We start from the raw sequence: 20,465 nt of genomic DNA, 5'->3' as shown, positions 1-20,465 counted from the left end.
TGCGCGTGGGGGGACCCCGGGAGTGAGGGTGGGAAGAGAATGCTAGAGGAGGCAGCCCGGGGGTGGAGGGAAGTGGGGAGAGGGCCGGCCGGCCGGCTCCTCCCCGGGGTCTTGATCCCAGAACAGTAGCCGCCTGTTTTCCCAAGACTGGGGGAGGGAGCGGCCGGAGGAGAGGAGGGGGCGTGCGGAGGGAGGGTTTCCATTCTTCTTCGGTCTCGCTCGCCCCTACCCCGCTCCTCCGAAGGGAATCGGGCCGCTCAGCCGGGCGTCCGGGGTGGTGGCGGGGGGGAGGGGGTGCCCAGACAAAAGGAGCTTGTGCCTTTAAGGCGGGGAGTCCGGGAGCCGGCGGGGAGGGGACTTCTGGATCCGGGGTAGAGGGCGGCTGCGCTGGACAACAAGGGAGGGGGCGCGGGCCCGGCGCTCAGCGGACGGCGGGCGGCACGGCCGGGACGCACGGGCACGGAGCAGGACCGCGGGACTGCCGGCCGGCCGGCCGGAGCCCGCGGGGACGGCGGGGCGGGGGCCCCGGGGACGCGCCGACCCCGGCCGGCAGGTGAGACCGCGCGGAGGAGCGTCGCGGGAGGCGGCGGCGCCCGGCGCTCGGGGCTCGGCGCGGCGGCGGGCGGACTCCCGCGCAGCCCCCCGAGAGTTCTGTGGTCGCGGAGGAGCGGCGAGCTCCGGGCCGTCGGGACTGGCGGAGGGAAGTCGGGAGGGGATGGATGGGGGACGGTGGACTCAGGCCCGGGGCTGCAGCCTCCCACCCTCAGCCCTCGCTGGGCGCTTCTCTTTCTCCACCCGGAGTGAGTTCCCGGCTGGCGGGGAAGATGGGGAGAGGCATGTACGGCGGGGAGGGGCTGCCCTGAGGTTTTTGCAGCCGGGTTGTGGGTGCGTCTTCGAGTTTGAAGTAGAGTGTGGTTGTGCTTGGGGAAGAAGGGAGGGAGGGGTGTCCTCTGCCTGCAATCACCCACCTCACCCCAGACCTTGGGAACAGAAAGGGTTGGTGTGCTGGCTGGCTGCTAAGGCAGACTTTATTCAGAACAGCTCTGGGGCCCGACTGAAAAGCTCGAATCAGGAGTCAGGCGGTAGACTCTTTCCCCAGCCTCCCCTGCCCTGCGTGCCTTGTGACTGGAGGACCCTGATGGGGGTTTTCTGGTTGTGGCGGAGGACGGAGCTCAGTGCCATCTTCAGGGAGACCAGGGGCTACGGAAGGGAGGGATAGGGTCGCTGGACCTCCTGATAGAGGCCCTGGCCAGGCTCATCCACATCTGGATAGGCCTGGAATTGAGGCCCACGTCCCAGCCTGATGGGTGGTGCTGGCACTGAAGTGCCCAACCTGGGCAGCGCCTTCTGCCATGAACTTTCTGAAGTCCTTTTAAAGTCCCCCCCGGAGCCTCCTTTTGCCAAGGAGGGCAGGGGCAGAGGGGTCCTGGGAACAGGAGGTGGCCAGGAAGAGGGTGTAGAGTGAAGGGTGTAGGGCGAAGCAGCAAGTACAGCCATCCTTGGGGCTGGGGCCTGGCCTGCTTCAGGCTCCAAGTCGCAGACCCACCAGAGGACCCAGATTTGGGGTCAGGGACCCTGGGCCTGGGTCTGCCAGGCTGCATGGACACAGCTCCCAGATGGAGCTGGAGGTGCCTGTATCTGCGTTGGAGCAGAAGATCGGTGAGAGAGAGCAAAGAGACCAGGAGCCTGGGGAGGAGGGGCCCCGGCGCAGGCTCAGGAGCCTGCATCTGGGGAGGAAGGGGTGGTCTGTGGTTCACAGAGTTGGGTTCCTGGACATGTAGGGGTGGGGGCCCATATAGGGAAGTTTTGTGGCTTTGAACAGTACCCTGCCCTGTTCCCTGCCGTACCAGCCTGGCATGGGGTGCCGGGAGTGAGTTCTCCCAAGTTGGGCAGCGCCTGGAGTGGAGCCCAGGGTGGGATGGTTGCAATGGGTTGGACAATTACAGATCTCCGAAGCTATCCGCTTGTGGGGTCAGAGTGTTCTTGGGAGGGTCATGCGCTCTGCAGGACAGTGTGTGTCCTTCCTCTGTGAGTACAAGCCACAGGCTAGAATGTGCTTCCAGGGGGTGGGAACGTGCGGGAACGTGGCCAGAAACGGGTCCTTTGGGAACAGAGGTCTGGCCAGTGGGGGGGGGGTGGTAAGGACAGGTCAGGGGACGGGTGAGGGAGAGGAGACTGAAGCAAAATATCACAGGGAGTGGGCAACCTGCTCGCTCTGGGTTGTGTGTCATGCAGCTCTGGAGACTGACAGTTGAGGACATGGCGACACGTGACTGGCTGGCACGCGTGTGGTTTTGCTCATGATTTTTCCTCTCTTTCCATCTCTTGGACATTGACAGGCTTTTGGGTTCAAAGTGGTGGAAGGCGGGGAGAAGAGCTCACGTTTATTAAGTGTGTACTCTGTGTGTGGCAGGGGCTGTTATTCTTTCCTCGCAACACTTCTTATTCCCATTTTACAGATGAAGAAAGTGACGTAGGGAGGTGATGTAACTTTGTCCAAGGCCGTGAAGCTAGCAAGTGATCACAGTAAGGTTTGAAGCCTGGTCTCATTCCCAAGACCTCGTTTCCAGGGAAGTGTTTTGAAGAGCCAGGCTTTCTTCGGTGACCTTTTCCAAACGCCAGCCTGACCAGAAGTCTTAGGTTTTGGATCTGTTTCTCCAGATGGTGCTGTTGGTGATGTTAAGGGGTTGAAGGACACCGAGGGAACTTGGTGGAGTGTGCTTGGGAATGGGGGTTTCCCATGTGCGGAGAGGTCCCCAGGCTGCCTTCTGCTCTGAAATCCCTGGCTGTCAGCTTGAAGCACTGCTTCTGTGGCCACCTGGGGCAAGTCCTGGGTACTCCTCTCGTGAATACAAATGTCAATGCTGCTAGCTCTGCAGGTTTAAGTATGAGGAGCCCCTCACGGTGCCCCGTGGCCATGGAGGAGTGTAGCCCTGGAGGGGACACAGGCATCCGTGATGGCAGGGCTCTCACCCTCACCTTCTGAGCTGGGCTCAGCTGGAGACACGTCCAGGGTTTTGTCAGGGAGTCCTCACGGAGACGTGAGATCTGGGGCTGACTTGGTTACTTGTGGTCTCTAGAGTCTGGGCTGGCCGTGTAAGACTACAGTGGACCTCAGTTTCATTTTGTTTTGTTTGGCTATCAAATCTGTCCTGTGCACTGGGTAGCCACAGGACCAGCCTCACAGGGTTTTAGTGATGATCAGATAGTAGTTCAAAGCAGAGGGAAAGTGCATGGAAGTGTTATCTATCCATCTGTCCCCCAACCCAACTGTCCACTCAGCAAACATTCATTTAGACCCTTCTAGGTGTTGTAGATGTGGCAGTGAGCAAAACCAGCCAAAATCCTTGCCCTCGTGAAGTTGGCATTCCAGTTAGGAGAGACAGACAATGAACAAATAAGAAAAATATATAGAATGGCAGTTGCCGATAAGAGTGGTAGAGAAAAATAAAGCATAAAGCTCGGAAGAGAGATAGGGAGCGCCAGGAAAGGGGGTTGCTATTTTAATAGAGTGGTTAGGGAAAGCTCACTGATAAGGGGGTGTTTGAGTTGTGACCTGGAGGAGCCCTTGTTCTAGGCAAAGGGGACAGCAAGCACCAAGGTCCCATGCTGGCTTGTGCATGGTGTGTTGGGGAACAGCAAAGAGGCTAAGAGAAGCAGAGTGCAGAAAGAGAGATGGAGCATCATAGGATTACCACTATTAGTTATTATTTCACGTTAGCTGCTCCGAACTAGCCCCTTGAGCTTGCTTTTTTTCTATCTTTTCCACATATAAATTGGTTGAGTACCTGCTATGAGCCAGGCTCAATGCTCGGGGTACTTGGGGGTGGGGATAAAGTGCTGAACAAACTAGGTGTCATCCCTCCTTTCAAAACATTTGTAGTCTGGGGGCAGAGTCACACAATAAACAAGGGCTGTTGTGGTTGCTGTTCTCTAAGTCTTGTCCGACTCTTTGTGACCCCAAGGACTGCGGCACACCAGCCTTTCCTGTCCTTCATCATCCCCTGGAGTTTGCTTAAACTCATGTCCACTGAGTCAGTGATGCCATCCAACCATCTTGTCTTCTTGGTCCCCTTCTCCTCCTGCCCTCAGTCTTTCCCAGCATCAGGGTCTTTTCCAAGGGATGGTTTAGTTTCAGTTGTGATCAGTTACTACGGAGGGAGTGCATGGAGAGTGAATAGGGACCAAACCTAGTCTGGGTGGGGGTACTGGGACACCTTCCTGAGGAAGTTACGTTTAAGCTGGGACCTGAGGGAGAGTTTGACTTTCACTCGGTGAAGTGAGCGGTGTGTGTGTACGAGCGCACGCGTGCAAGATCCCCCCCCGCCCCCCGTGTACAGAGGTCACCAATTGGCAGCTCACAGGCTGAATTCATTCCATAGATGTGATTTATTTGGCTTGCAGTATTGAGAAATGTTGGTTACTTGCCAAAGTTTAATTTTTTTTTTTTAAATCTTTTGACCGCGCCACACGGCATGTGGTATCTGGTTCTCTGACCAGGGATGGCTCCTGGGCCCCCTGCTTTGGGAGTGTGGAGTCTTAACCACTGAACCACCAGGGAAGTCCCTTGCCAACATGTAAAACCAGGAGATGTCGTGTTAAAGTCTACTTTTTTTTTTAAAGCTTCTGTTGAAAAATCAGATTGGATTCCACTGGGACACCCGTGGCACCAGTCCCCGAGTGCGGGGTGGTGCTAGCCCCTGTCTAGGGTGTGCCCTCTCTCCTGAGCCGGGCGGCTTTTCTCACTGACAGGTCACATCAAATCAGTGCCTTGTAAGGAAGAGGTGGATGTTTAAGTGAACTGCTTTGGAGTCAGACCGATCTGGGTTAGAATCTTAGCTCTTATACTTGTGTGGCTGCTTGACCTTGGGCAGGTGACCCTATCCGTCTCTGCTTCGATTTCCTCACCTGTTGACTAGGGCTACCCTGGTCTTCCTCAGAGTCATTTTAGGAGGAGGATGTGCCTGAAGCACTCAGCTTGGCAGCAGAAAGTGCCGTTAGTGAGAGCTGCTGGTGGTGGCAGCCCACGATGGGGGTATTGACACGTCTCATTCCTTTCCTCCCCGCAGGATGTCGTGGTTTAGCGGCCTCTTGGTCCCCAAGGTGGATGAACGGAAAACAGCCTGGGGGGAGCGCAATGGGCAGCAGCGGCCACGCCGCGGGACCCGCACCAGTGGCTTCTGCACGCCCCGCTACATGAGCTGCCTCCAGGGTGCGCAGCCACCCAGCCCAACCCCCGCCACTGCCCCTCGGTGCCCCTGGCAGGATGAGGCCTTCATCCGGAGGGGCGGCCCGGGCAAGGGCCCGGAGCTGGGGCTGCGGGCGGTGGCCCTGGGCTTCGAGGACCCTGAGGCGGCCGCGGCCGGCGGAGCAGCGGAGGCGGCCCCCGCCGTGGCCACCAGGAGCAGGCGGGCTTGCTGGCGCCGGCTGGTGCAGGTGTTCCAGTCGAAGCAGTTCCGCTCGGCCAAGCTGGAGCGCCTGTACCAGCGGTACTTCTTCCAGATGAACCAGAGCAGCCTGACGCTGCTCATGGCGGCGCTCGTGCTGCTCACGGCGGTGCTGCTGGCCTTCCACGCAGCGCCCGCCCGCCCTCAGCCCGCCTATGTGGCCCTGCTGGCCTGTGCCGCCACCCTCTTCGTGGCACTCATGGTGGTGTGCAACCGCCACAGCTTCCGCCAGGACTCCATGTGGGTGGTGAGCTATGTGGTGCTGGGCATCCTGGCGGCCGTGCAGGTCGGGGGCGCCCTGGCAGCCGACCCGCACAGCCCGTCTGCAGGCCTCTGGTGCCCCGTGTTCTTTGTCTACATCACCTACACACTCCTCCCTATCCGCATGCGGGCCGCTGTCTTCAGCGGCCTGGGCCTCTCCACCCTGCATTTGGTCTTGGCCTGGCAGCTCAACCGTGGTGATGCCTTCCTCTGGAAGCAGGTGGGTGGTCAGGGAGGTAGGCCTTGGGGCATCAGGCCAGGAATGAGAAGGGGTCTGGTGATCAGGGCGGTGGGTGAGCCCTGGATGGACACTGGGCGAGGGATGTCTGGCTGGATCTGGAAGGAGGGGCAGGGGTCTGGAGGCCTGGTTGTGGGGGTCAGTCTCCATCTGGGATCTGGGGCAGAAGGCCCTGCTGAGGGGGAGGAAGGCTGCAGACCCTGTGCTCTGCTCCCATGGGCCGCTGTCCGCAGCTCTTTAGCCTGAGGCTTGTGAAATAGTATCATCTGCAGAGACACCGTGGAGGGCTGGAGGAGGGCAGGTGATATTTAGCCCCTGGGTGGGGGCAAGGCTGAGAGGGCAGGGGAGGCTACATCCTACCCTGACCCCTGACCCCCCAGCCTGAGACTCTGGGCTTGGTGCCTGCCTTCTAGGCAGCTCTCGGCGGGGACCAAGGGGGGACCAAGTAGGCTTTCGATGGAGTTAGCAAGGGAGGAGTCACCTTCTCCTGGACTAAGGCCAGCTCCAAGAGGACAGGGGAGGTGATGGGTGGTCTCTCCTCTCCTGGGCTGGGAGTAGTTTGGGGTGGAGCTGTGGACAAGAGGGGCATTAGGCTCCGACCTCATCTCGCCTACTTCCCACTGAGCACCAGGGCTCTGGCAACTGCCTTGAGGCTCTCTGCCCATGTGGGCTTCTGCCTCTGGGTTCTGAGCGGTATGTGAGGTGAGGCTCTCGTAAGAGCTTGGCTGCGGGCAGACCTGGTTGTCCAAGGGGCTGAAATCTTCTCTGTGAGAGTGCAGACAGCACACCTTGCCTCTCCCAGTCTTAGTTTCCCATTCTGTAAAAGGAAGATGCAATGGTGTCTACCTCGTGATGCTGCTGAGGGCCCTGCCTCATAGGGTGGTGTCCTCACCTGCAGTGAGGTGTGGGGAGGCTGGAGGGGATGGTACCCAGTAAAGGGGCTTCCGGGACGTCTGTTGCAGAGAGATGTGAGCCAGTGGAGTCGGCTGTCTCATGTCGTCCCCTGTCCAGGCACAGGGGCTTTTGCCCAGCTGAGCCTTTGGGGCTGCTATAGATACAGCTCCCCAACACTCCTTGTGATCCCTCCGTGGCCCCTACTTTAGATGATGCTGCCCTCTTTCTTGCTCTGCCTTGCCCAGAGCCTGTGGCCTGTAGCCCACCCAGCCCCACCCACAAAGAGGAAGTTGCCTGGGGCTCCCAGGGTGAGAAGCTGGGTGCTCTGGCATGATGCCCTTCCCTGCCTTGCCTGTGGAACAGAATGTACCTTTTTAAGAGTAACCTTATAGCCAGTTTGTTTGTGGAGCACATACCCGCAGGGCGCTGTCAGATCTCTTAAAGGGCCAGGGTCCTTCTGCCGTTGCTAGCCCCCCATCTCTCTCCAGGGGAGCTGTCACACTGGGCATTGGAGTTGGACTGCCCTTTTGGGGAAGGAGGAGCTTGGAGGTGGGACTTCCCATCCCCCATCCTTTCTAGGGTAGATGGGTGTCTCTTCCCTGCTCCCTGCTGGCCTGGTGCCCAGAGCTAAGCCCAGGGCCTGACTAGGGAGGCATAGTTCCATGGAGGCCAGGACTGCACCAGTCTCCCGCCTCTCCAGGGTGCCCAACCAGTGGGGCTCAGTGGGCATGTTCTTGGGGTGAGTGGAGGAAGCTGCCCATGGCCTGTGCCAGCCCTTGGGGCCAGGGCAGCCCATACCCCTTCTCTGAACTGAGGATTCCCTGCACCCATTTGGCTTTCAGGTTTCTGGGTGGGGCTCTGGCCTCCTTTCTATGGTCCTTGGGCAGCCCCTTCCCAGCTCCAGGCCCTTCATCCTCCTCTGACCCACTCACCCAGACACACTGAGCAGCTTCACCCAGTGACCCAGTCCAGCCTGGTGTGTCCTGCAGTGTCCTGGCAGCCATTTTTTCTCACAGTCAGATCGGGGTCTGTGTACAGATCTATTTCAGTCTCTTGTCCCCCTTCCCCTTCCCTCCACCATGACTCACATTTTCCTCTTGGGCTCCTGGGGCCAGGAAGGGAAGTTGCCTGGTTTGCCCCCCCTTTTCTTCTCCCCCACTGGGGGCTATTCTTAGAAACCCCCGAGGGAGATAGTGTGCCCCCCTTCTTCTCCCCTGCTGCTGGGAAGGGGGTGGTCTTGTGAGCTAGACAGAGAAGGGAAGCTGGGAGACCAATCCTAGAGGGCAGGAGCTGGGAATGGTGGGGGTTAGCTGGCCCACCCTCCGTCTTACCCAAGGAACAAGAAGCCAAGGTCCCAGAGACTGAGTGACAGGCCCAATTTTGCAGGATGAGTCCTGGTTCCAGGCAGAGCCCAGAACTCCTGGCTTCCAGTTGGTGCTCTTGCCCTCCCTTCTCCCAAAACCAGAGCCCTGCCCCAGCCAACTCTGGGGTGGAGCCACGAGTGCCAGGTTAACTCCTGAAGTTCCAGAATCACTGAGGCCAGCTTCCCTTAGACTCGCTCTCTAGTCACTGTTGCTGCTGCTGACTGAGGATGGAACACCCTTGGGTTGGGGTCCTAGGGTGTAGGGACCTGGCTGGACCAAGTGTTGGAGGTGGCCAGGCGTGGTGGCACCCCATCCCAGCTCAGAAGGGTTCTTCGTGTCTGGAATTGGACTCCCAAGCCTGGGTTCTGAGGTGGGCCTCAAGAGCGTTGGTGAGTGGAGTGAGTTGGAGTCCTGGGAACGTGGGCTGTAGTACACAGTAGGGTTAGGACACAGCCTGGAGTCTGACTGTCCTGGACTCAAGTCCCATGCCAGCTACTACCAGCGGTGAGATCCTGGGCAGGTTATACAACTTCTGTGCACCTGAGTCCCTCACCTTTAAAATAGGATCATGCTCCCATCTCATAAGAGTTACAAGAAATGCATCCGTTAATGTATAAAGCACACCTATACAATCCAGGCATGTTGTAAATAGCCAACAAATTAGCTATTAGTAGTCATTATTATCATATTAATTTATGTCAGGGTAGGGAGGAACCTTGGAGATCTTACTGTCCCTCTCCAGGTTCTAGACAAGCAGACAGGCCCAGAGAGATGAGGTGACTTGTCCTGGGCACGCACAGGAAGATTTGGAGCTCAGGTCTCCTGGGTGTCGTCCTGTGAGGAGAACCACATGCTGGAGCAGCAGCATGTCTTTTGTTTGGGGTGTTTGTGGGGCAGGGAGTCAGAGAGTGCTGGGCCCAGGCCCTGTGACCTACTTGGCCCTGGCTGGTGCTTCCACTCCTAGGAGCTGTGAGAAGATCACATTTCTCACCACGGGTGAGCCAGGCAGGGAGCTGGACCCCTGTGGGGAATGGGGAGCTGGACTGCAGGGGTGGGGCTGGCTTGGGGAAGACAAGGCACAGGATCCTGGCTTCCTCCCCAAAGCAGTGCGTCCACCGAGAGCCTAACTAGTTGCAGCTGTGTGTGTTGGGAGTGGTCACCATTTGCCTCTGCTACCCCTCTGCAGCTCGGTGCCAACATGCTGCTGTTCCTCTGCACCAATGTCATTGGGATCTGCACACACTATCCGGCTGAGGTGTCTCAGCGCCAGGCATTTCAAGAGACCCGCGGTTACATCCAGGCCCGGCTGCACCTGCAGCATGAGAACCGGCAGCAGGTGGGGCTGCTCTCCCTCTTCACAGACTTCCCCCGCCCCCTGCCAGTAGCCTGCAGGTTGGGTCTGCCACCTGTGCCATGGAGTACTGTGAATGGTTCCCCCTGACTGTGCAGCACAAAGGTTCTCTGACTTTGGAGTTGCTGGCCTGTCAGAGGAGGAGAGGGAATAGATGCAGTGCACCTGAGGGGTTGAATGGGGTGTTTGTCAGAGAAGACTGGGGTGTGTGTCTGGTGAGGGCTCTAACGGAGGAGGGTCAGGCTACGGTCCAGGAGGGAAGCTCAGGTCTCCAGAGACGTCAGGGAGGGTTCCAGGATGTGGAGGGACCGGGAGGGATTAAAGCGTTGGGCCAGGGAGATAGTGGTGCCCTGTTGAAACCACTGGTCTAGGAGCGGCTGCTGCTGTCTGTGTTGCCCCAGCATGTTGCCATGGAGATGAAAGAAGACATCAACACAAAGAAAGAAGACATGATGTTTCATAAGATCTACATTCAGAAGCACGACAATGTCAGGTAGGGTGGGGGTGGGGAGGATACTGGGAGAGGTGGGGGCGGTCTGTGAGTCTCTGAGGGCCACACCGTCCTTCTGTCTTCTGCCATTGTCCACAGCATCCTGTTTGCAGACATTGAAGGCTTCACCAGCCTGGCATCCCAGTGCACAGCGCAGGAGCTGGTCATGACCCTGAACGAGCTCTTTGCCCGGTTCGACAAGCTGGCTGCGGTGAGGGTGCTGGGGCTAGGGGGCAGGGGCGACCCGGTGGGGCGCACCTCTCTGGCAGCAGCTTGGGGGTGAGAGCCTGTGGAGTCTGCAGTGAGAGTAGTGAGCTAGGCGGGCTGGCTGGTAAGAGAGTAAAGGTGACTGTCCCCCAACTCTTTCTGCTTCAGGAAAATCACTGCCTGAGGATCAAGATCTTAGGGGACTGTTACTACTGCGTGTCAGGGCTGCCAGAGGCCCGGGCAGACCATGCCCACTGCTGCGTGGAGATGGGGGTGGACATGATCGAGGCTATCTCGTGAGCACCGTTCCCTCCCAGGCTTCCTGGGACTGAGGGGGGCTCTGCCTGCCCCTGCCCTTCGATGTGTCCTTAGGACCTTTCCTCAGTCTTGGCTGTCTCTCTGTCTTGGAGATCCACGCCTGGGGAGGGGAAAGGCTTCAGCCCATGTGAAGATCCACGTGCACCTTAGACTCCAGCGGCTGGGATGGGGCAGGGGGAGTCAGGGTGAGGGGGGATTTACGCTGGAGAGAATGCCAGTTGTAGGCCTGCTGGGCGAGTGGCGATTCCTCATCTCGCCCAGTCCCATAGGACACTGCTGGACCCCTGCTGGTGAACAGGGTTCCCAAAGGTTTGTCCTTGAGCCCTGTGCAGCCTCCTACCTGTGTCCCGCCAAGGGCGTGTCCCGCCAAGGGTGTGCCGTGTGCCCTGTGGCTGGGTCTGTCCTTGCCCACTTGGCTCCAAGGCAAGCTCAAGGCCTGGGCTCTGGACTGGGGGTGGGGAGGACTACCGGGAGCTAAGCCAGGCCCCTCCTCCCAGGCTGGTGCGCGAGGTGACGGGGGTAAACGTGAACATGCGCGTGGGCATCCACAGTGGGCGTGTGCACTGCGGTGTCCTTGGCTTGCGGAAATGGCAGTTTGACGTGTGGTCCAATGACGTGACTCTGGCCAACCACATGGAGGCCGGGGGCCGGGCCGGGTGAGTGCGGGCCCAGGGGTGAGGGGTGGCGGCCATTGGGGGAGCCAGGGCCTTACCCGCCTGTCCCACGCAGCCGCATCCACATCACCCGGGCCACGCTGCAGTACCTGAACGGGGACTATGAGGTGGAGCCGGGCCGGGGCGGGGAGCGCAACGCCTACCTCAAGGAGCAGCACATTGAGACCTTCCTCATCCTGGGAGCCAGCCAGAAACGGGTCAGGGTCGGGTGGGGAAGGCGGCTGGGGAGAGGGGCAGATGGAGGGAGCAAGCAGAGGCCTTCTCTGGGCGCCTCTTCCCAGCCTGTACCTGTGCTGTCTACACAGAAAGAGGAGAAGGCCATGCTGGCCAAGCTACAGCGGGCACGGGCCAACTCCATGGAGGGGCTGATGCCACGCTGGGTGCCTGACCGTGCCTTCTCCCGGACCAAGGACTCCAAGGCTTTCCGCCAGATGGTGAGGGACCCACCGCGCCTGGCCCGGGCCTTGGTTTCTTGTTTCCCTCAACACTCAGTATCGCCCTGCCCTCTTCTGCCTCCCTTGTGGAGGCTGTTGTTTCTGTAGTTTCTGCAATTGGGAATGGGAGGGCTGATTTCATCCCAGGGGTCCCAAGCTCCCCAGAATCTATCGGGAAAGCCTTCAGCACTGTGTTGGGGGTGGGGAAGGGACTGTAGAGGTGAAGGTGGCCTGCCCCTCACCTCACTCACACACTGTCCCTTTCTCCAGGGCATCGATGATTCCAGCAAAGACAAGTAAGTCAAGTTGTTGAGGAGGGGGGGTGGGTGAAGGCACTTGCAGCCTGGGGTGAGGCGTTGGGGAGCTGAGATCCCCCTCTTCCCTGGACTTCAGACGTGTCGTGTGGGACCGGGTGCCACCTGCCCCTCTGAGTGCTGCCCATGCCCCTCCTTTCTCATCACTTGTCACGTGGCCGTGGTCAGGCGCCTGGTGAAGCCATGTCCTCTGCCCTCAGCCGGGGTGCTCAGGATGCCCTGAACCCTGAGGATGAGGTAGACGAGTTCCTCGGCCGGGCCATTGATGCCCGCAGCATCGATCAGCTGCGCAAGGACCACGTGCGCCGGTTCCTGCTCACCTTCCAGAGAGAGGATCTTGAAAAGAAGGTTTGGGGGGTACAAGGGTAGCAGGAGGAGGTCCCGGCAGGGCGGTCTGAGCACAAGTGAGGGAACAGGAGAAGTTTCTAGGGAGCGGGGGGTGACCACCGGGCACTGGGGATTCACCTCAGCTGGGCCAACTGGCAACACCCTGCCTTCCGAGGGCAGTGGCAGCCAGCTTAGTCTCCTCTCCTTCAGTACTCACGCAAGGTGGACCCCCGCTTTGGAGCCTACGTAGCCTGTGCCCTGCTGGTCTTCTGCTTCATCTGCTTCATCCAGCTTGTCATCTTCCCACGGTGAGAGCTCTGCCCCTCCCTGCTGGGCTTCTCTTCCCTCTACCACTTCCCAGGCCCTTCTTAAACTCCTCGCAAGCACACAGTCCTGGGGCCTGCCCCCTGCCTGCCCAGGGAGTGGGAAAGGACCCCCAGATCTCCCAGAGTAACATCTTCCCTGGCCCCCTCCCGCCCAGCTCAGCCCTGATGCTTGGCATCCACGCCGGGATCTTCCTGCTGTTACTGGTCACCGTGCTGACCTGCGCTGTGTACTCCTGTGGCTCTGTACGTGGGGGACCTTCCGGGGCTGGTCGGGGAGGCCAGGCCGGGAGTGGGGAGGGAGGAGAAGGCCAGGCCTCTGCCACTAGGCCTGGCCCTGGGTGGCCTTACCCGTTGGGTGACGTGGCCTCTGTCTCTGTCTCCTGCCTCCTGACAGCTGTTCCCTGAGGCCCTGCGACGTGTGTCTCGCAGTATCGTCCGCTCGAGGGCACATAGCACCGCAGTTGGCATCTTTTCTGTCCTGCTTGTGTTCACCTCCGCCGTTGCCAGCATGGTAAAGGTCCAGGGAGAATTCTTCTCCTCCTCCTCTGTGCCAAGCACTGTTCTGGGTGCTGGGGCTACAAAGAGGAAGGAGACACATTTCCTCCTCAAAGCAGGAGTGAGGTTAACCCCTGTCCTCCTGGCTTTCTCCCTTTGCCTCTTGTTATCCCTCAGTGAGAACTTGGGCCTCTGGCATATAAGGCACTTGGTCATGGCCCTGGTAACCCCTTCCCCCCTCAGTTACCCTAATATATACCTCCTCTTCCCCTGTTTTTGCAGTTCACCTGTAACCACACCCCTATACGAACTTGTGCAGCCCGGATGTTGAATTTAACCCCTGCCGACATTACCGCCTGCCACCTGCAGCAGCTCAATTACTCTCTGGGCCTGGATGCTCCCCTGTGTGAGGGCACCGCACCCACCTGCAGCTTCCCCGAGGTGTCCAGGCAGTGGTCAGGCGGGGTGGGGGGGGTCCTGATCAGTGCCAGTTCCTCATCTTTCTGTGCCAGGCTTGGTGGTGGGCACTGGGGACCCAGCATCTCACCAGAGTCTCCAACTCCAGGAGCAGCCCTGGCGTGGTGTGGTGTCAGGGTGTGTGGAGGGCGAAGGAGGCTTGGGTTTGAGGTGGTCAAGGGGGCTCAGGCCAGGCGGCGGCGTGCCTTGTGCTCTGCCCTCTCACCCAGACTTCCTCTGCCTTCGCTCCGCAGTACTTCATTGGGAACGTGTTGCTGAGTCTCTTGGCCAGCTCTGTCTTCCTGCACATCAGTAGTATCGGGAAGTTGGCCATGATCTTTGTCCTGGGGCTCGTCTATCTGGTGCTGCTTCTGCTGGGTCCCCCAGCCACCGTCTTTGACAACTATGACCTCCTGCTGGGCGTCCATGGCTTGTGAGTTTATTCTCAACCCCTTTAATCCCCCAGGAGCCTCTTGACCCCGCCAGGTCGCTGAGAGCCCTTTGTGCCCTGGCATGCTACCACTCATCCCTCACATGAGGGGAAAGGAGGTAGCAACTGACCCCTAACAGTCAACTCAAGGAAACCCCAGACCTGGGAAATCCCTTTGTCTTTAGGTTAGACATTAACAATAAAAACTCCCTCTTGCATTTGCAGGTTTCATATCCACTCTTAACTACTTGTAGGTCACATAGCTGCTTGGGGTAGAGCCCCGGCTAGGAAAGGAACCAAAACTCGGGCTCCTGCTTTAGGGCTCTGCCTGGGACAACACTGGCTTTTCCTCTGTAAAAGCCCACACCTTATGTGGCAGAAACGTATGGTGTGGTAGAAAAAGCCTCTGCAGCCTGCTGAGTTTGAATCCCTACTCTGCCACTTATTAGCTGTGTGACCTTAGATCGGTGAGTTAACTTCTCCGAGCCTCAGTTTCCTCATCTGTAAAATGGCAGTGCCATCTATATCACAGGGTAGTTGTAAAGATTATAGTAACATTTATCGAAGACTTGCTGATGCCAAGCACTGTGCTGTCTTTTTTTTTTTTAATTTAAAGCATTTTTTAAGAATTTAGACTGTGCTGTGTCTTTATTGTGCTACTTGGGCTTTCTATAGCTGTGGATGTGCTAAGCCTTTTGCTCACATTGTTTAGATCTGATCACTCTTGTATTGATGAGGAAACTGAGGCTTACAGAGTTAAACAACTTGTTCCAGGTCACATAGTTGGTGGGTAGAGGAGCCAGGAGTGGAATCTCTGCTCTTAATATAAGCAAATGCCTTGGCCTGGTCCCTGATCTGTGGTGCTCAGTAAATGCAGTTTCTGTCTCCTCTTCCATGCCCTGACCTGGTGACCCAGGAAGAACCAATGACTTTGTCTCTTGTATCTTCTTGCCAGGGCTTCTTCCAATGAGACCTTTGATGGGCTGGACTGGTGAGTGAGGGCTCCAGGGCAGCAAAGGGCTGGGCTGCCAGACGCCTCTTTCAGCCACTGAGCCCGCCTCTGCTTCCCTCAGCCCAGCGGCCGGGAGGGTGGCACTCAAATACATGACCCCCGTGATTCTGCTGGTGTTCGCACTGGCGCTGTACCTGCATGCCCAGCAGGTGGAGTCCACAGCCCGCCTGGACTTCCTCTGGAAGCTGCAGGTGACAGGGCAGGCCTCTGGGGTGGGTGGGTGGTTCCTGGGGGCGGAGCCTGGGCCGTGTCAGGCATCTCTTAGTCTGGTCAAGGTTCAGCCTGCCCTCAGCCCACCCTGGCTCCATGCTTTCCCTGTGCCCACCCCCATCCCCCGCCTCATCCTGTCCCTGCCCCCTCGGCCCCTCTGCCTGTTCTTCGGCCTCATCTCTCCCTGGTTTTCTTCTCCCATGCGGTTCCCTTAGATACCCTTCTCCAGGTGTTGGCCGCTGTACCCACGCCTTGTGGATGTTGGGCAGTGGGTGATGGGTGTGGTGTCCACAGGCAACAGGGGAGAAGGAGGAGATGGAGGAGCTCCAGGCCTACAACCGGCGGCTGCTACATAACATTCTGCCCAAGGATGTGGCCGCCCACTTCCTGGCACGGGAGCGCCGGAACGACGAGCTCTACTATCAGTCCTGTGAATGTGTGGCCGTCATGTTCGCCTCCATTGCCAACTTCTCTGAGTTCTACGTGGAGCTGGAGGCCAACAACGAGGGTGTCGAGTGCCTGCGACTGCTCAATGAGATCATTGCTGATTTTGATGAGGTACTTGTCCCTTAGGCTGGTGCTGGCAGAGGGTAGGGGGATGTGGGGACCAGAGAGGTGGGAGAACTTTGGATAAGAAGGCAAGGATTGGAGGGGCTCATCTGATGAGACCCAGAGATGTGAAGGGTAGGAGTAAAGGTAGGCACCGTGGAGTTAGGGACAGATATGAATGTGTCACAGGCAGCAGGGTCAGCTCCAGTGGGGCAGGGTCATTGTTACTGAGGAGCAAAGGAGGACGTGAAGATCTGTGGAGGGGCCAGTAGAGTTAGCGAGTGGATGTCATTGAAGAAGGAGCTGGTAATCTGTAGACTACAGCCTCATGAGGCCAAGTAATCAAGATGATCCCCTGAATAGAGAAAATGGAAGTAAAATATGAGGAAGCGTCCTGAACATCCAGGTCAGGTCTGGAGAGAAGGCACTTCCTCAGTCTGGGACTCTCTCCAGCGTTGAGGGTTGGAATCATTAATGCCTGATATCCCTCCTGTGGTTCTGGGTTCTGTAGCGGGCTGTAGAAGTTGTCCTGGAGTTGTGTGCTCAAGTCCCTGCTTGGGTTTTGACAGCTGCCTAGTAAGGGAAACGTTTTCCCAGTTCCTAGCCCAGCACCAAGAGCAGTAGTTGGAAGCGGGGCTCACATACTGGAGGGAAGTATGAGGCAGGGAAGTGAGGCAGGGGCCAGAGCATGGCCAGGAAGGAGCCTTGGGGCAGGACTGGGTCTGGCCTTTCTGCCTTGACAGCCGGGTCCCCCTGTGCTATCCAGATCATCAGTGAGGAGCGCTTCCGGCAGCTGGAGAAGATCAAGACAATTGGTAGCACCTACATGGCTGCCTCTGGGCTGAATGCCAGCACCTATGATCAGGTGGGCCGCTCCCACATCACTGCCCTCGCTGACTATGCCATGCGGCTCATGGAACAGATGAAGCACATCAATGAGCACTCCTTCAACAATTTCCAGATGAAGATTGGTAAGAAGGCCTGGATCATGGCACGTTTTCCCAGGGATGTTTCTGGGGTGAAGCTGAGGCAGCAGGCTAGGGATGGTGTCTCAGACTCCCCATCAGGAGTCCCGTGGGGGTTTCCTTTTCTCTCGCTTCCTATATCATCTGATGTTAAGAATAGATACCATTTATTAAGGGCCTCCTATGTGCTAAGCATTGTCTCAGATTTTTTTTTTTTAACACATATCAATCCTCACATTATTATCCCCTTTTACAGAAAAGAGTTGGATTTTCAGAGTGGGTAAATAACTCAGCCAAGGTCATACAACTAGTTACGGCTGAACTGGGATTCAAGACCAGGTTTATGTAGATACCAGTACCTATGTCCCTATCTGTGGCTGGTCTGGTAAGAGGCACTTCCTCCCAGATGAGCTGGTGGATGGGAGTTGTTAATAGTGTGGGTTCTGGAATCAGAATGTCAGAATGTTTGAATTCTGGCTCTTCCACTTATGTGCTTATTTAGCAAGTCACCTAACTTCTGTAAGCTTCAGGTACCGTTTCTATAAAATGGGGATGGTGAGCCCTACCTTGTAGGGCTGTTGAGAGGCTGAGATAGTGTAGAATGCTTATAGAGCGGTTGGCACGGCATGAGCCTTTGGTGGATTAGCTGCCGTTCTGGCATAGCCTTTCTGACTCAGGGGAGCTCCTTGACATTCTTTACAACCAGGAGACTTGTCCCTTTTCCACTTTCTTCTCTGGGTCCTTCTAAAGGTGCCGGGCGGTGGTGGCTCCCTGGGCTGACTGGGGAACATCCACTGCTCTCAATTTCTTACTTTTATCCCTGCCCACCCCAGGACTGAACATGGGCCCAGTTGTGGCAGGCGTCATTGGGGCTCGGAAGCCACAGTATGACATCTGGGGGAACACAGTGAATGTCTCAAGTCGAATGGACAGCACTGGGGTCCCCGACCGAATCCAGGTGAGGGGGTTGTAAGCGGAAGCTGGAAGGGGTCTGGGTGTGGGGAGCTTCCACAGGGCCCCCTCTGCAGTCAGCCAGGACAGGGGTAGGGTGGCGATATTCTGTATTTGGTGGAGGAGGTTATAGGGGGAGATAGTAGCATGACCAGAGAACCCCTGAGCCCCTGCAAATGCAGCAGGAAGGATCCTGGCCTAAGCAGGTTCCCCTCCCACCCCCCCAGGTGACCACGGACCTGTACCAGGTTCTAGCGGCCAAGGGCTACCAGCTGGAGTGTCGAGGGGTGGTCAAGGTGAAGGGCAAGGGGGAGATGACCACCTACTTCCTCAATGGGGGCCCCAGCAGTTAGCAGGGCCCAGCTACAGATCAACTGAAAGGACCAAGGTGGGCATTTGGGTGGACTCTGTGCTTGCTGGGGGAAGCTGTGGCAGGGGCCACTGAGCTTTCAGACCCTGCTGATCACAAAGGGAACACCCCAGCAGGCTGTTCAACTACGTCCTCAGGCTGGTGAACGAGGGGATACCAAGAGGATTATGCAAGTAACTTTTAAGATCTAGGGTAGGGCTGTTTTCCCTCCTTTCTTCCAGCTTTTGGGAGCAGGGGAGGGGGCAGCAGCAAAGGTGGGGGGACCCTTCCTGCCTGAGAGATTAAAATGGCAGCTTGTCACACCTCCCCTTTCCCTGTCTGTCTGGGCAACATGCTCAGGGCTGGGCCCTTTCTTTCCCTTTTTCCTGGGAATCTTTTGTACAAAGACTGGGGCAGGGTTGAAGAGTGCCTGTTCCACGCTTGCCTTTGCTGTGCCTGCATCCCCAGCATGGGTCCTGGGCCCTCCCCACCCTGCCAGGTCTCCCTCAGGGACACAGGGCCAAGGAGGGAGAGGCTTGGGAGACCCAGCTCTGTCCATATTTCAGGGGAACGTTTCCATTTGCCAAATCCTAGTCCCACGATCTGTCCCCAAAGGGGAACAAAGGGACTTCTGACAGCTCAGATTAGCCTCAGTTCCTGCACAGCTCCAGGGAGAGGGGCATCTGGTCTCATTGGTACTGTGAAAAGACCCAGCCAGGGAGCAGGCACGTGCATGAAGGTGTTAGAAGACTGGAAGGTGGACGTTCGCCTGCAGGTGCCAAAGAGAGCAGGCCGGCCAGGGATGGGGGTGGTGCCAGACTCTGAAGGTCAGGATCAGGCCACTCTGCCCCCGCACACTCTTGCTGTCTGCTGCAAGAGACACAGAGCGTCTCTACCCCTTCTGTTGCCAAATAGAAAAGGGCCAGGGCCTGGAGGAAGACGACCCTGATCCTAAACCCGTCCTCCCAGACCTCTGGCACTGGGGAGGGCCTGTGTGTCTGTGTAACTGTGTGTGCACGGTGGTCCGTGTGTGTCTGTTTTCCAGGTCTATGTATCCTTACGCTCCTGCTCCTCAACTCTCCACCCTGGGTTGCCTCTTTCCTGTGGGCCTCTGTCTTCTGGGAATAAGGCAGATGTCTGATTTCAAGGGATGGAGACAGATGCCCAGTTTGCACAGGAGTGGGATGGGGTATGGTAACAAGAGGAGGGTGACTGGGGAGAGGAGGTCTTTTGTGCCAAATCCCTAATTGCCTTCTGGGGACCACGTATGCAGCATGACTGTCTCTCTGCTAGGGCAGGGACCCAAGCGCCTGCTGGAGCCCCCATGCTCCTTGCACTTGAAGTCTCTGGGGTTTGGTGGGCAGAGGCTCAGGAGTCCCCTGGATTTCCCCAGCTGGTATCCTGGGATGTGGTAAGCCTTGGGGCTTAGGTAGCATGGGATCTCCCGAGGACCCAGATTCTGGTACTAGGGGCAAGGGGAGGGGAACCCGGACCTCAGCCGTCCCTAGTCTACAGCCTGAGCCCAGCGTGCTCCAGGCTCCCCAGTCCCCATGAAGCCTGCGGGGGCTGGCAGGAGGATTAGGAGGGCTGGGCCTTAGATTCCCTTCTTGTCCGTGCCTGCCTTTCACCCGCTTCCCTTCAGCCTTGCCTCTGGCCTGAATGAGTCGGTGCCTTGGTTTCTCTGTACCTGTTTAAGCTGAGGCAGTGGCCACAGTTTTGCTTGAAGATCGCTTTGTCTCAGAGGTGTTAAGAGGCAGAGGGGAGAGGGTCCCAGAGTTGCTGACTTTGGGGACTGGAAGGGGTAGGTGGTACTCTTGCCCTTCCTCATGCCCTTTCTGACTCTAGTTCCTTGCAGAGGTTGTTTCTGGCTCTTATTGACTGCTCTGGGGCATCTTCATGTATCAACCAAGTGGGCCATCAGTCACTTCATTAGCCAAGGCATGAGAAGAGAAAAGACTAGGTGGTCCAGATGAAGTCAGCTCCCCTTCCCTCAGCCACAGCCCTGGACAGGAAGGTTCTGCATGGGGTCCTGGGGTGGGGGTGAGGCTGTAAGGAGACCAGAGTGGAAGACTGCTTCACTTACAGCAGAAGTGAGTGACTTGTGTCTGCTTCTTGCTAGTGGAAGGGGCCTGTCTGCACCCTGGCTCCCTGCACCACAGTGCCAGCCATGCATTTCTCCTGGGCTGATATTGCCCTCTTCCTTGCCAGTTGGTGGGGGAGTCAGTGGATGGGAGGCCATGGACTTTGGTTTTATAATGTAACCAGCGTGGAGGCCGGGGGGAGGGTGGCATACCGTTGTATTTCAGTGAAATATTTAATATATTTAAATATCAATAAAAATCAAATTCTTTGTAAAATTCCCTGTTCTCTGCAGCTGTTCTGGGCCCTGGGTTGGGTCCGAAG

At 57.6% G+C, this 20,465-nt stretch overlaps 1 protein-coding gene across 3 annotated transcripts; it reads left to right on the top strand.

Annotated features, from left to right (window-relative positions):
• The first annotated feature begins 428 nt into the window (after nt 1-428).
• On the top strand, nt 429-20,421 carry LOC120858160 (adenylate cyclase type 6). Of its 3 annotated transcripts, none has more exons than XM_040234025.1 (22): nt 429-553; nt 5,070-5,928; nt 9,391-9,540; nt 9,927-10,048; nt 10,145-10,256; nt 10,421-10,548; nt 11,068-11,226; nt 11,300-11,441; nt 11,550-11,678; nt 11,949-11,974; nt 12,193-12,340; nt 12,530-12,627; nt 12,801-12,888; nt 13,040-13,156; nt 13,423-13,581; nt 13,851-14,029; nt 14,982-15,017; nt 15,100-15,229; nt 15,543-15,806; nt 16,564-16,768; nt 17,596-17,720; nt 17,941-20,421. In XM_040234025.1, the coding sequence occupies exons 2-22, from the start codon at nt 5,071-5,073 to the stop codon at nt 18,064-18,066; spliced, it is 3,501 nt and encodes a 1,166-aa protein (XP_040089959.1). In that variant the 5' UTR covers nt 429-553; nt 5,070; the 3' UTR covers nt 18,067-20,421. The 3 variants fall into 3 exon arrangements, with proteins under 3 accessions (XP_040089959.1, XP_040089961.1, XP_040089960.1); XM_040234026.1 differs by lacking the exon at nt 429-553 and adding an exon at nt 709-1,659; XM_040234027.1 differs by lacking the exons at nt 429-553; nt 17,596-17,720; nt 17,941-20,421 and having other exon boundaries at nt 703-5,928; nt 16,541-16,736.
• The last annotated feature ends 44 nt before the right edge of the window (nt 20,422-20,465 follow it).

The sequence above is a fragment of the Oryx dammah genome, unplaced genomic scaffold (assembly GCF_014754425.2).
Source record: "Oryx dammah isolate SB20612 unplaced genomic scaffold, SCBI_Odam_1.1 HiC_scaffold_29, whole genome shotgun sequence".
Classification (NCBI taxonomy): domain Eukaryota; kingdom Metazoa; phylum Chordata; class Mammalia; order Artiodactyla; family Bovidae; genus Oryx; species Oryx dammah.
This window is presented reverse-complemented; position numbering and strand designations above follow the sequence as displayed.

What these genes read in the sequence shown, in the direction of transcription:
- LOC120858160 (XM_040234025.1), top strand. Translation starts at nt 5,071, where the DNA reads ATGTCGTGGTTTAGCGGCCTCTTGGTCCCCAAGGTGGATGAACGGAAA. An exon ending in CTGCTGGGCGTCCATGGCTT is followed by an intron (nt 14,030 to 14,981) that starts GTGAGTTTATTC and finishes TCTTCTTGCCAG; the next exon opens with GGCTTCTTCCAATGAGACCT. An exon ending in ACTTCCTCTGGAAGCTGCAG is followed by an intron (nt 15,230 to 15,542) that starts GTGACAGGGCAG and finishes TGGTGTCCACAG; the next exon opens with GCAACAGGGGAGAAGGAGGA.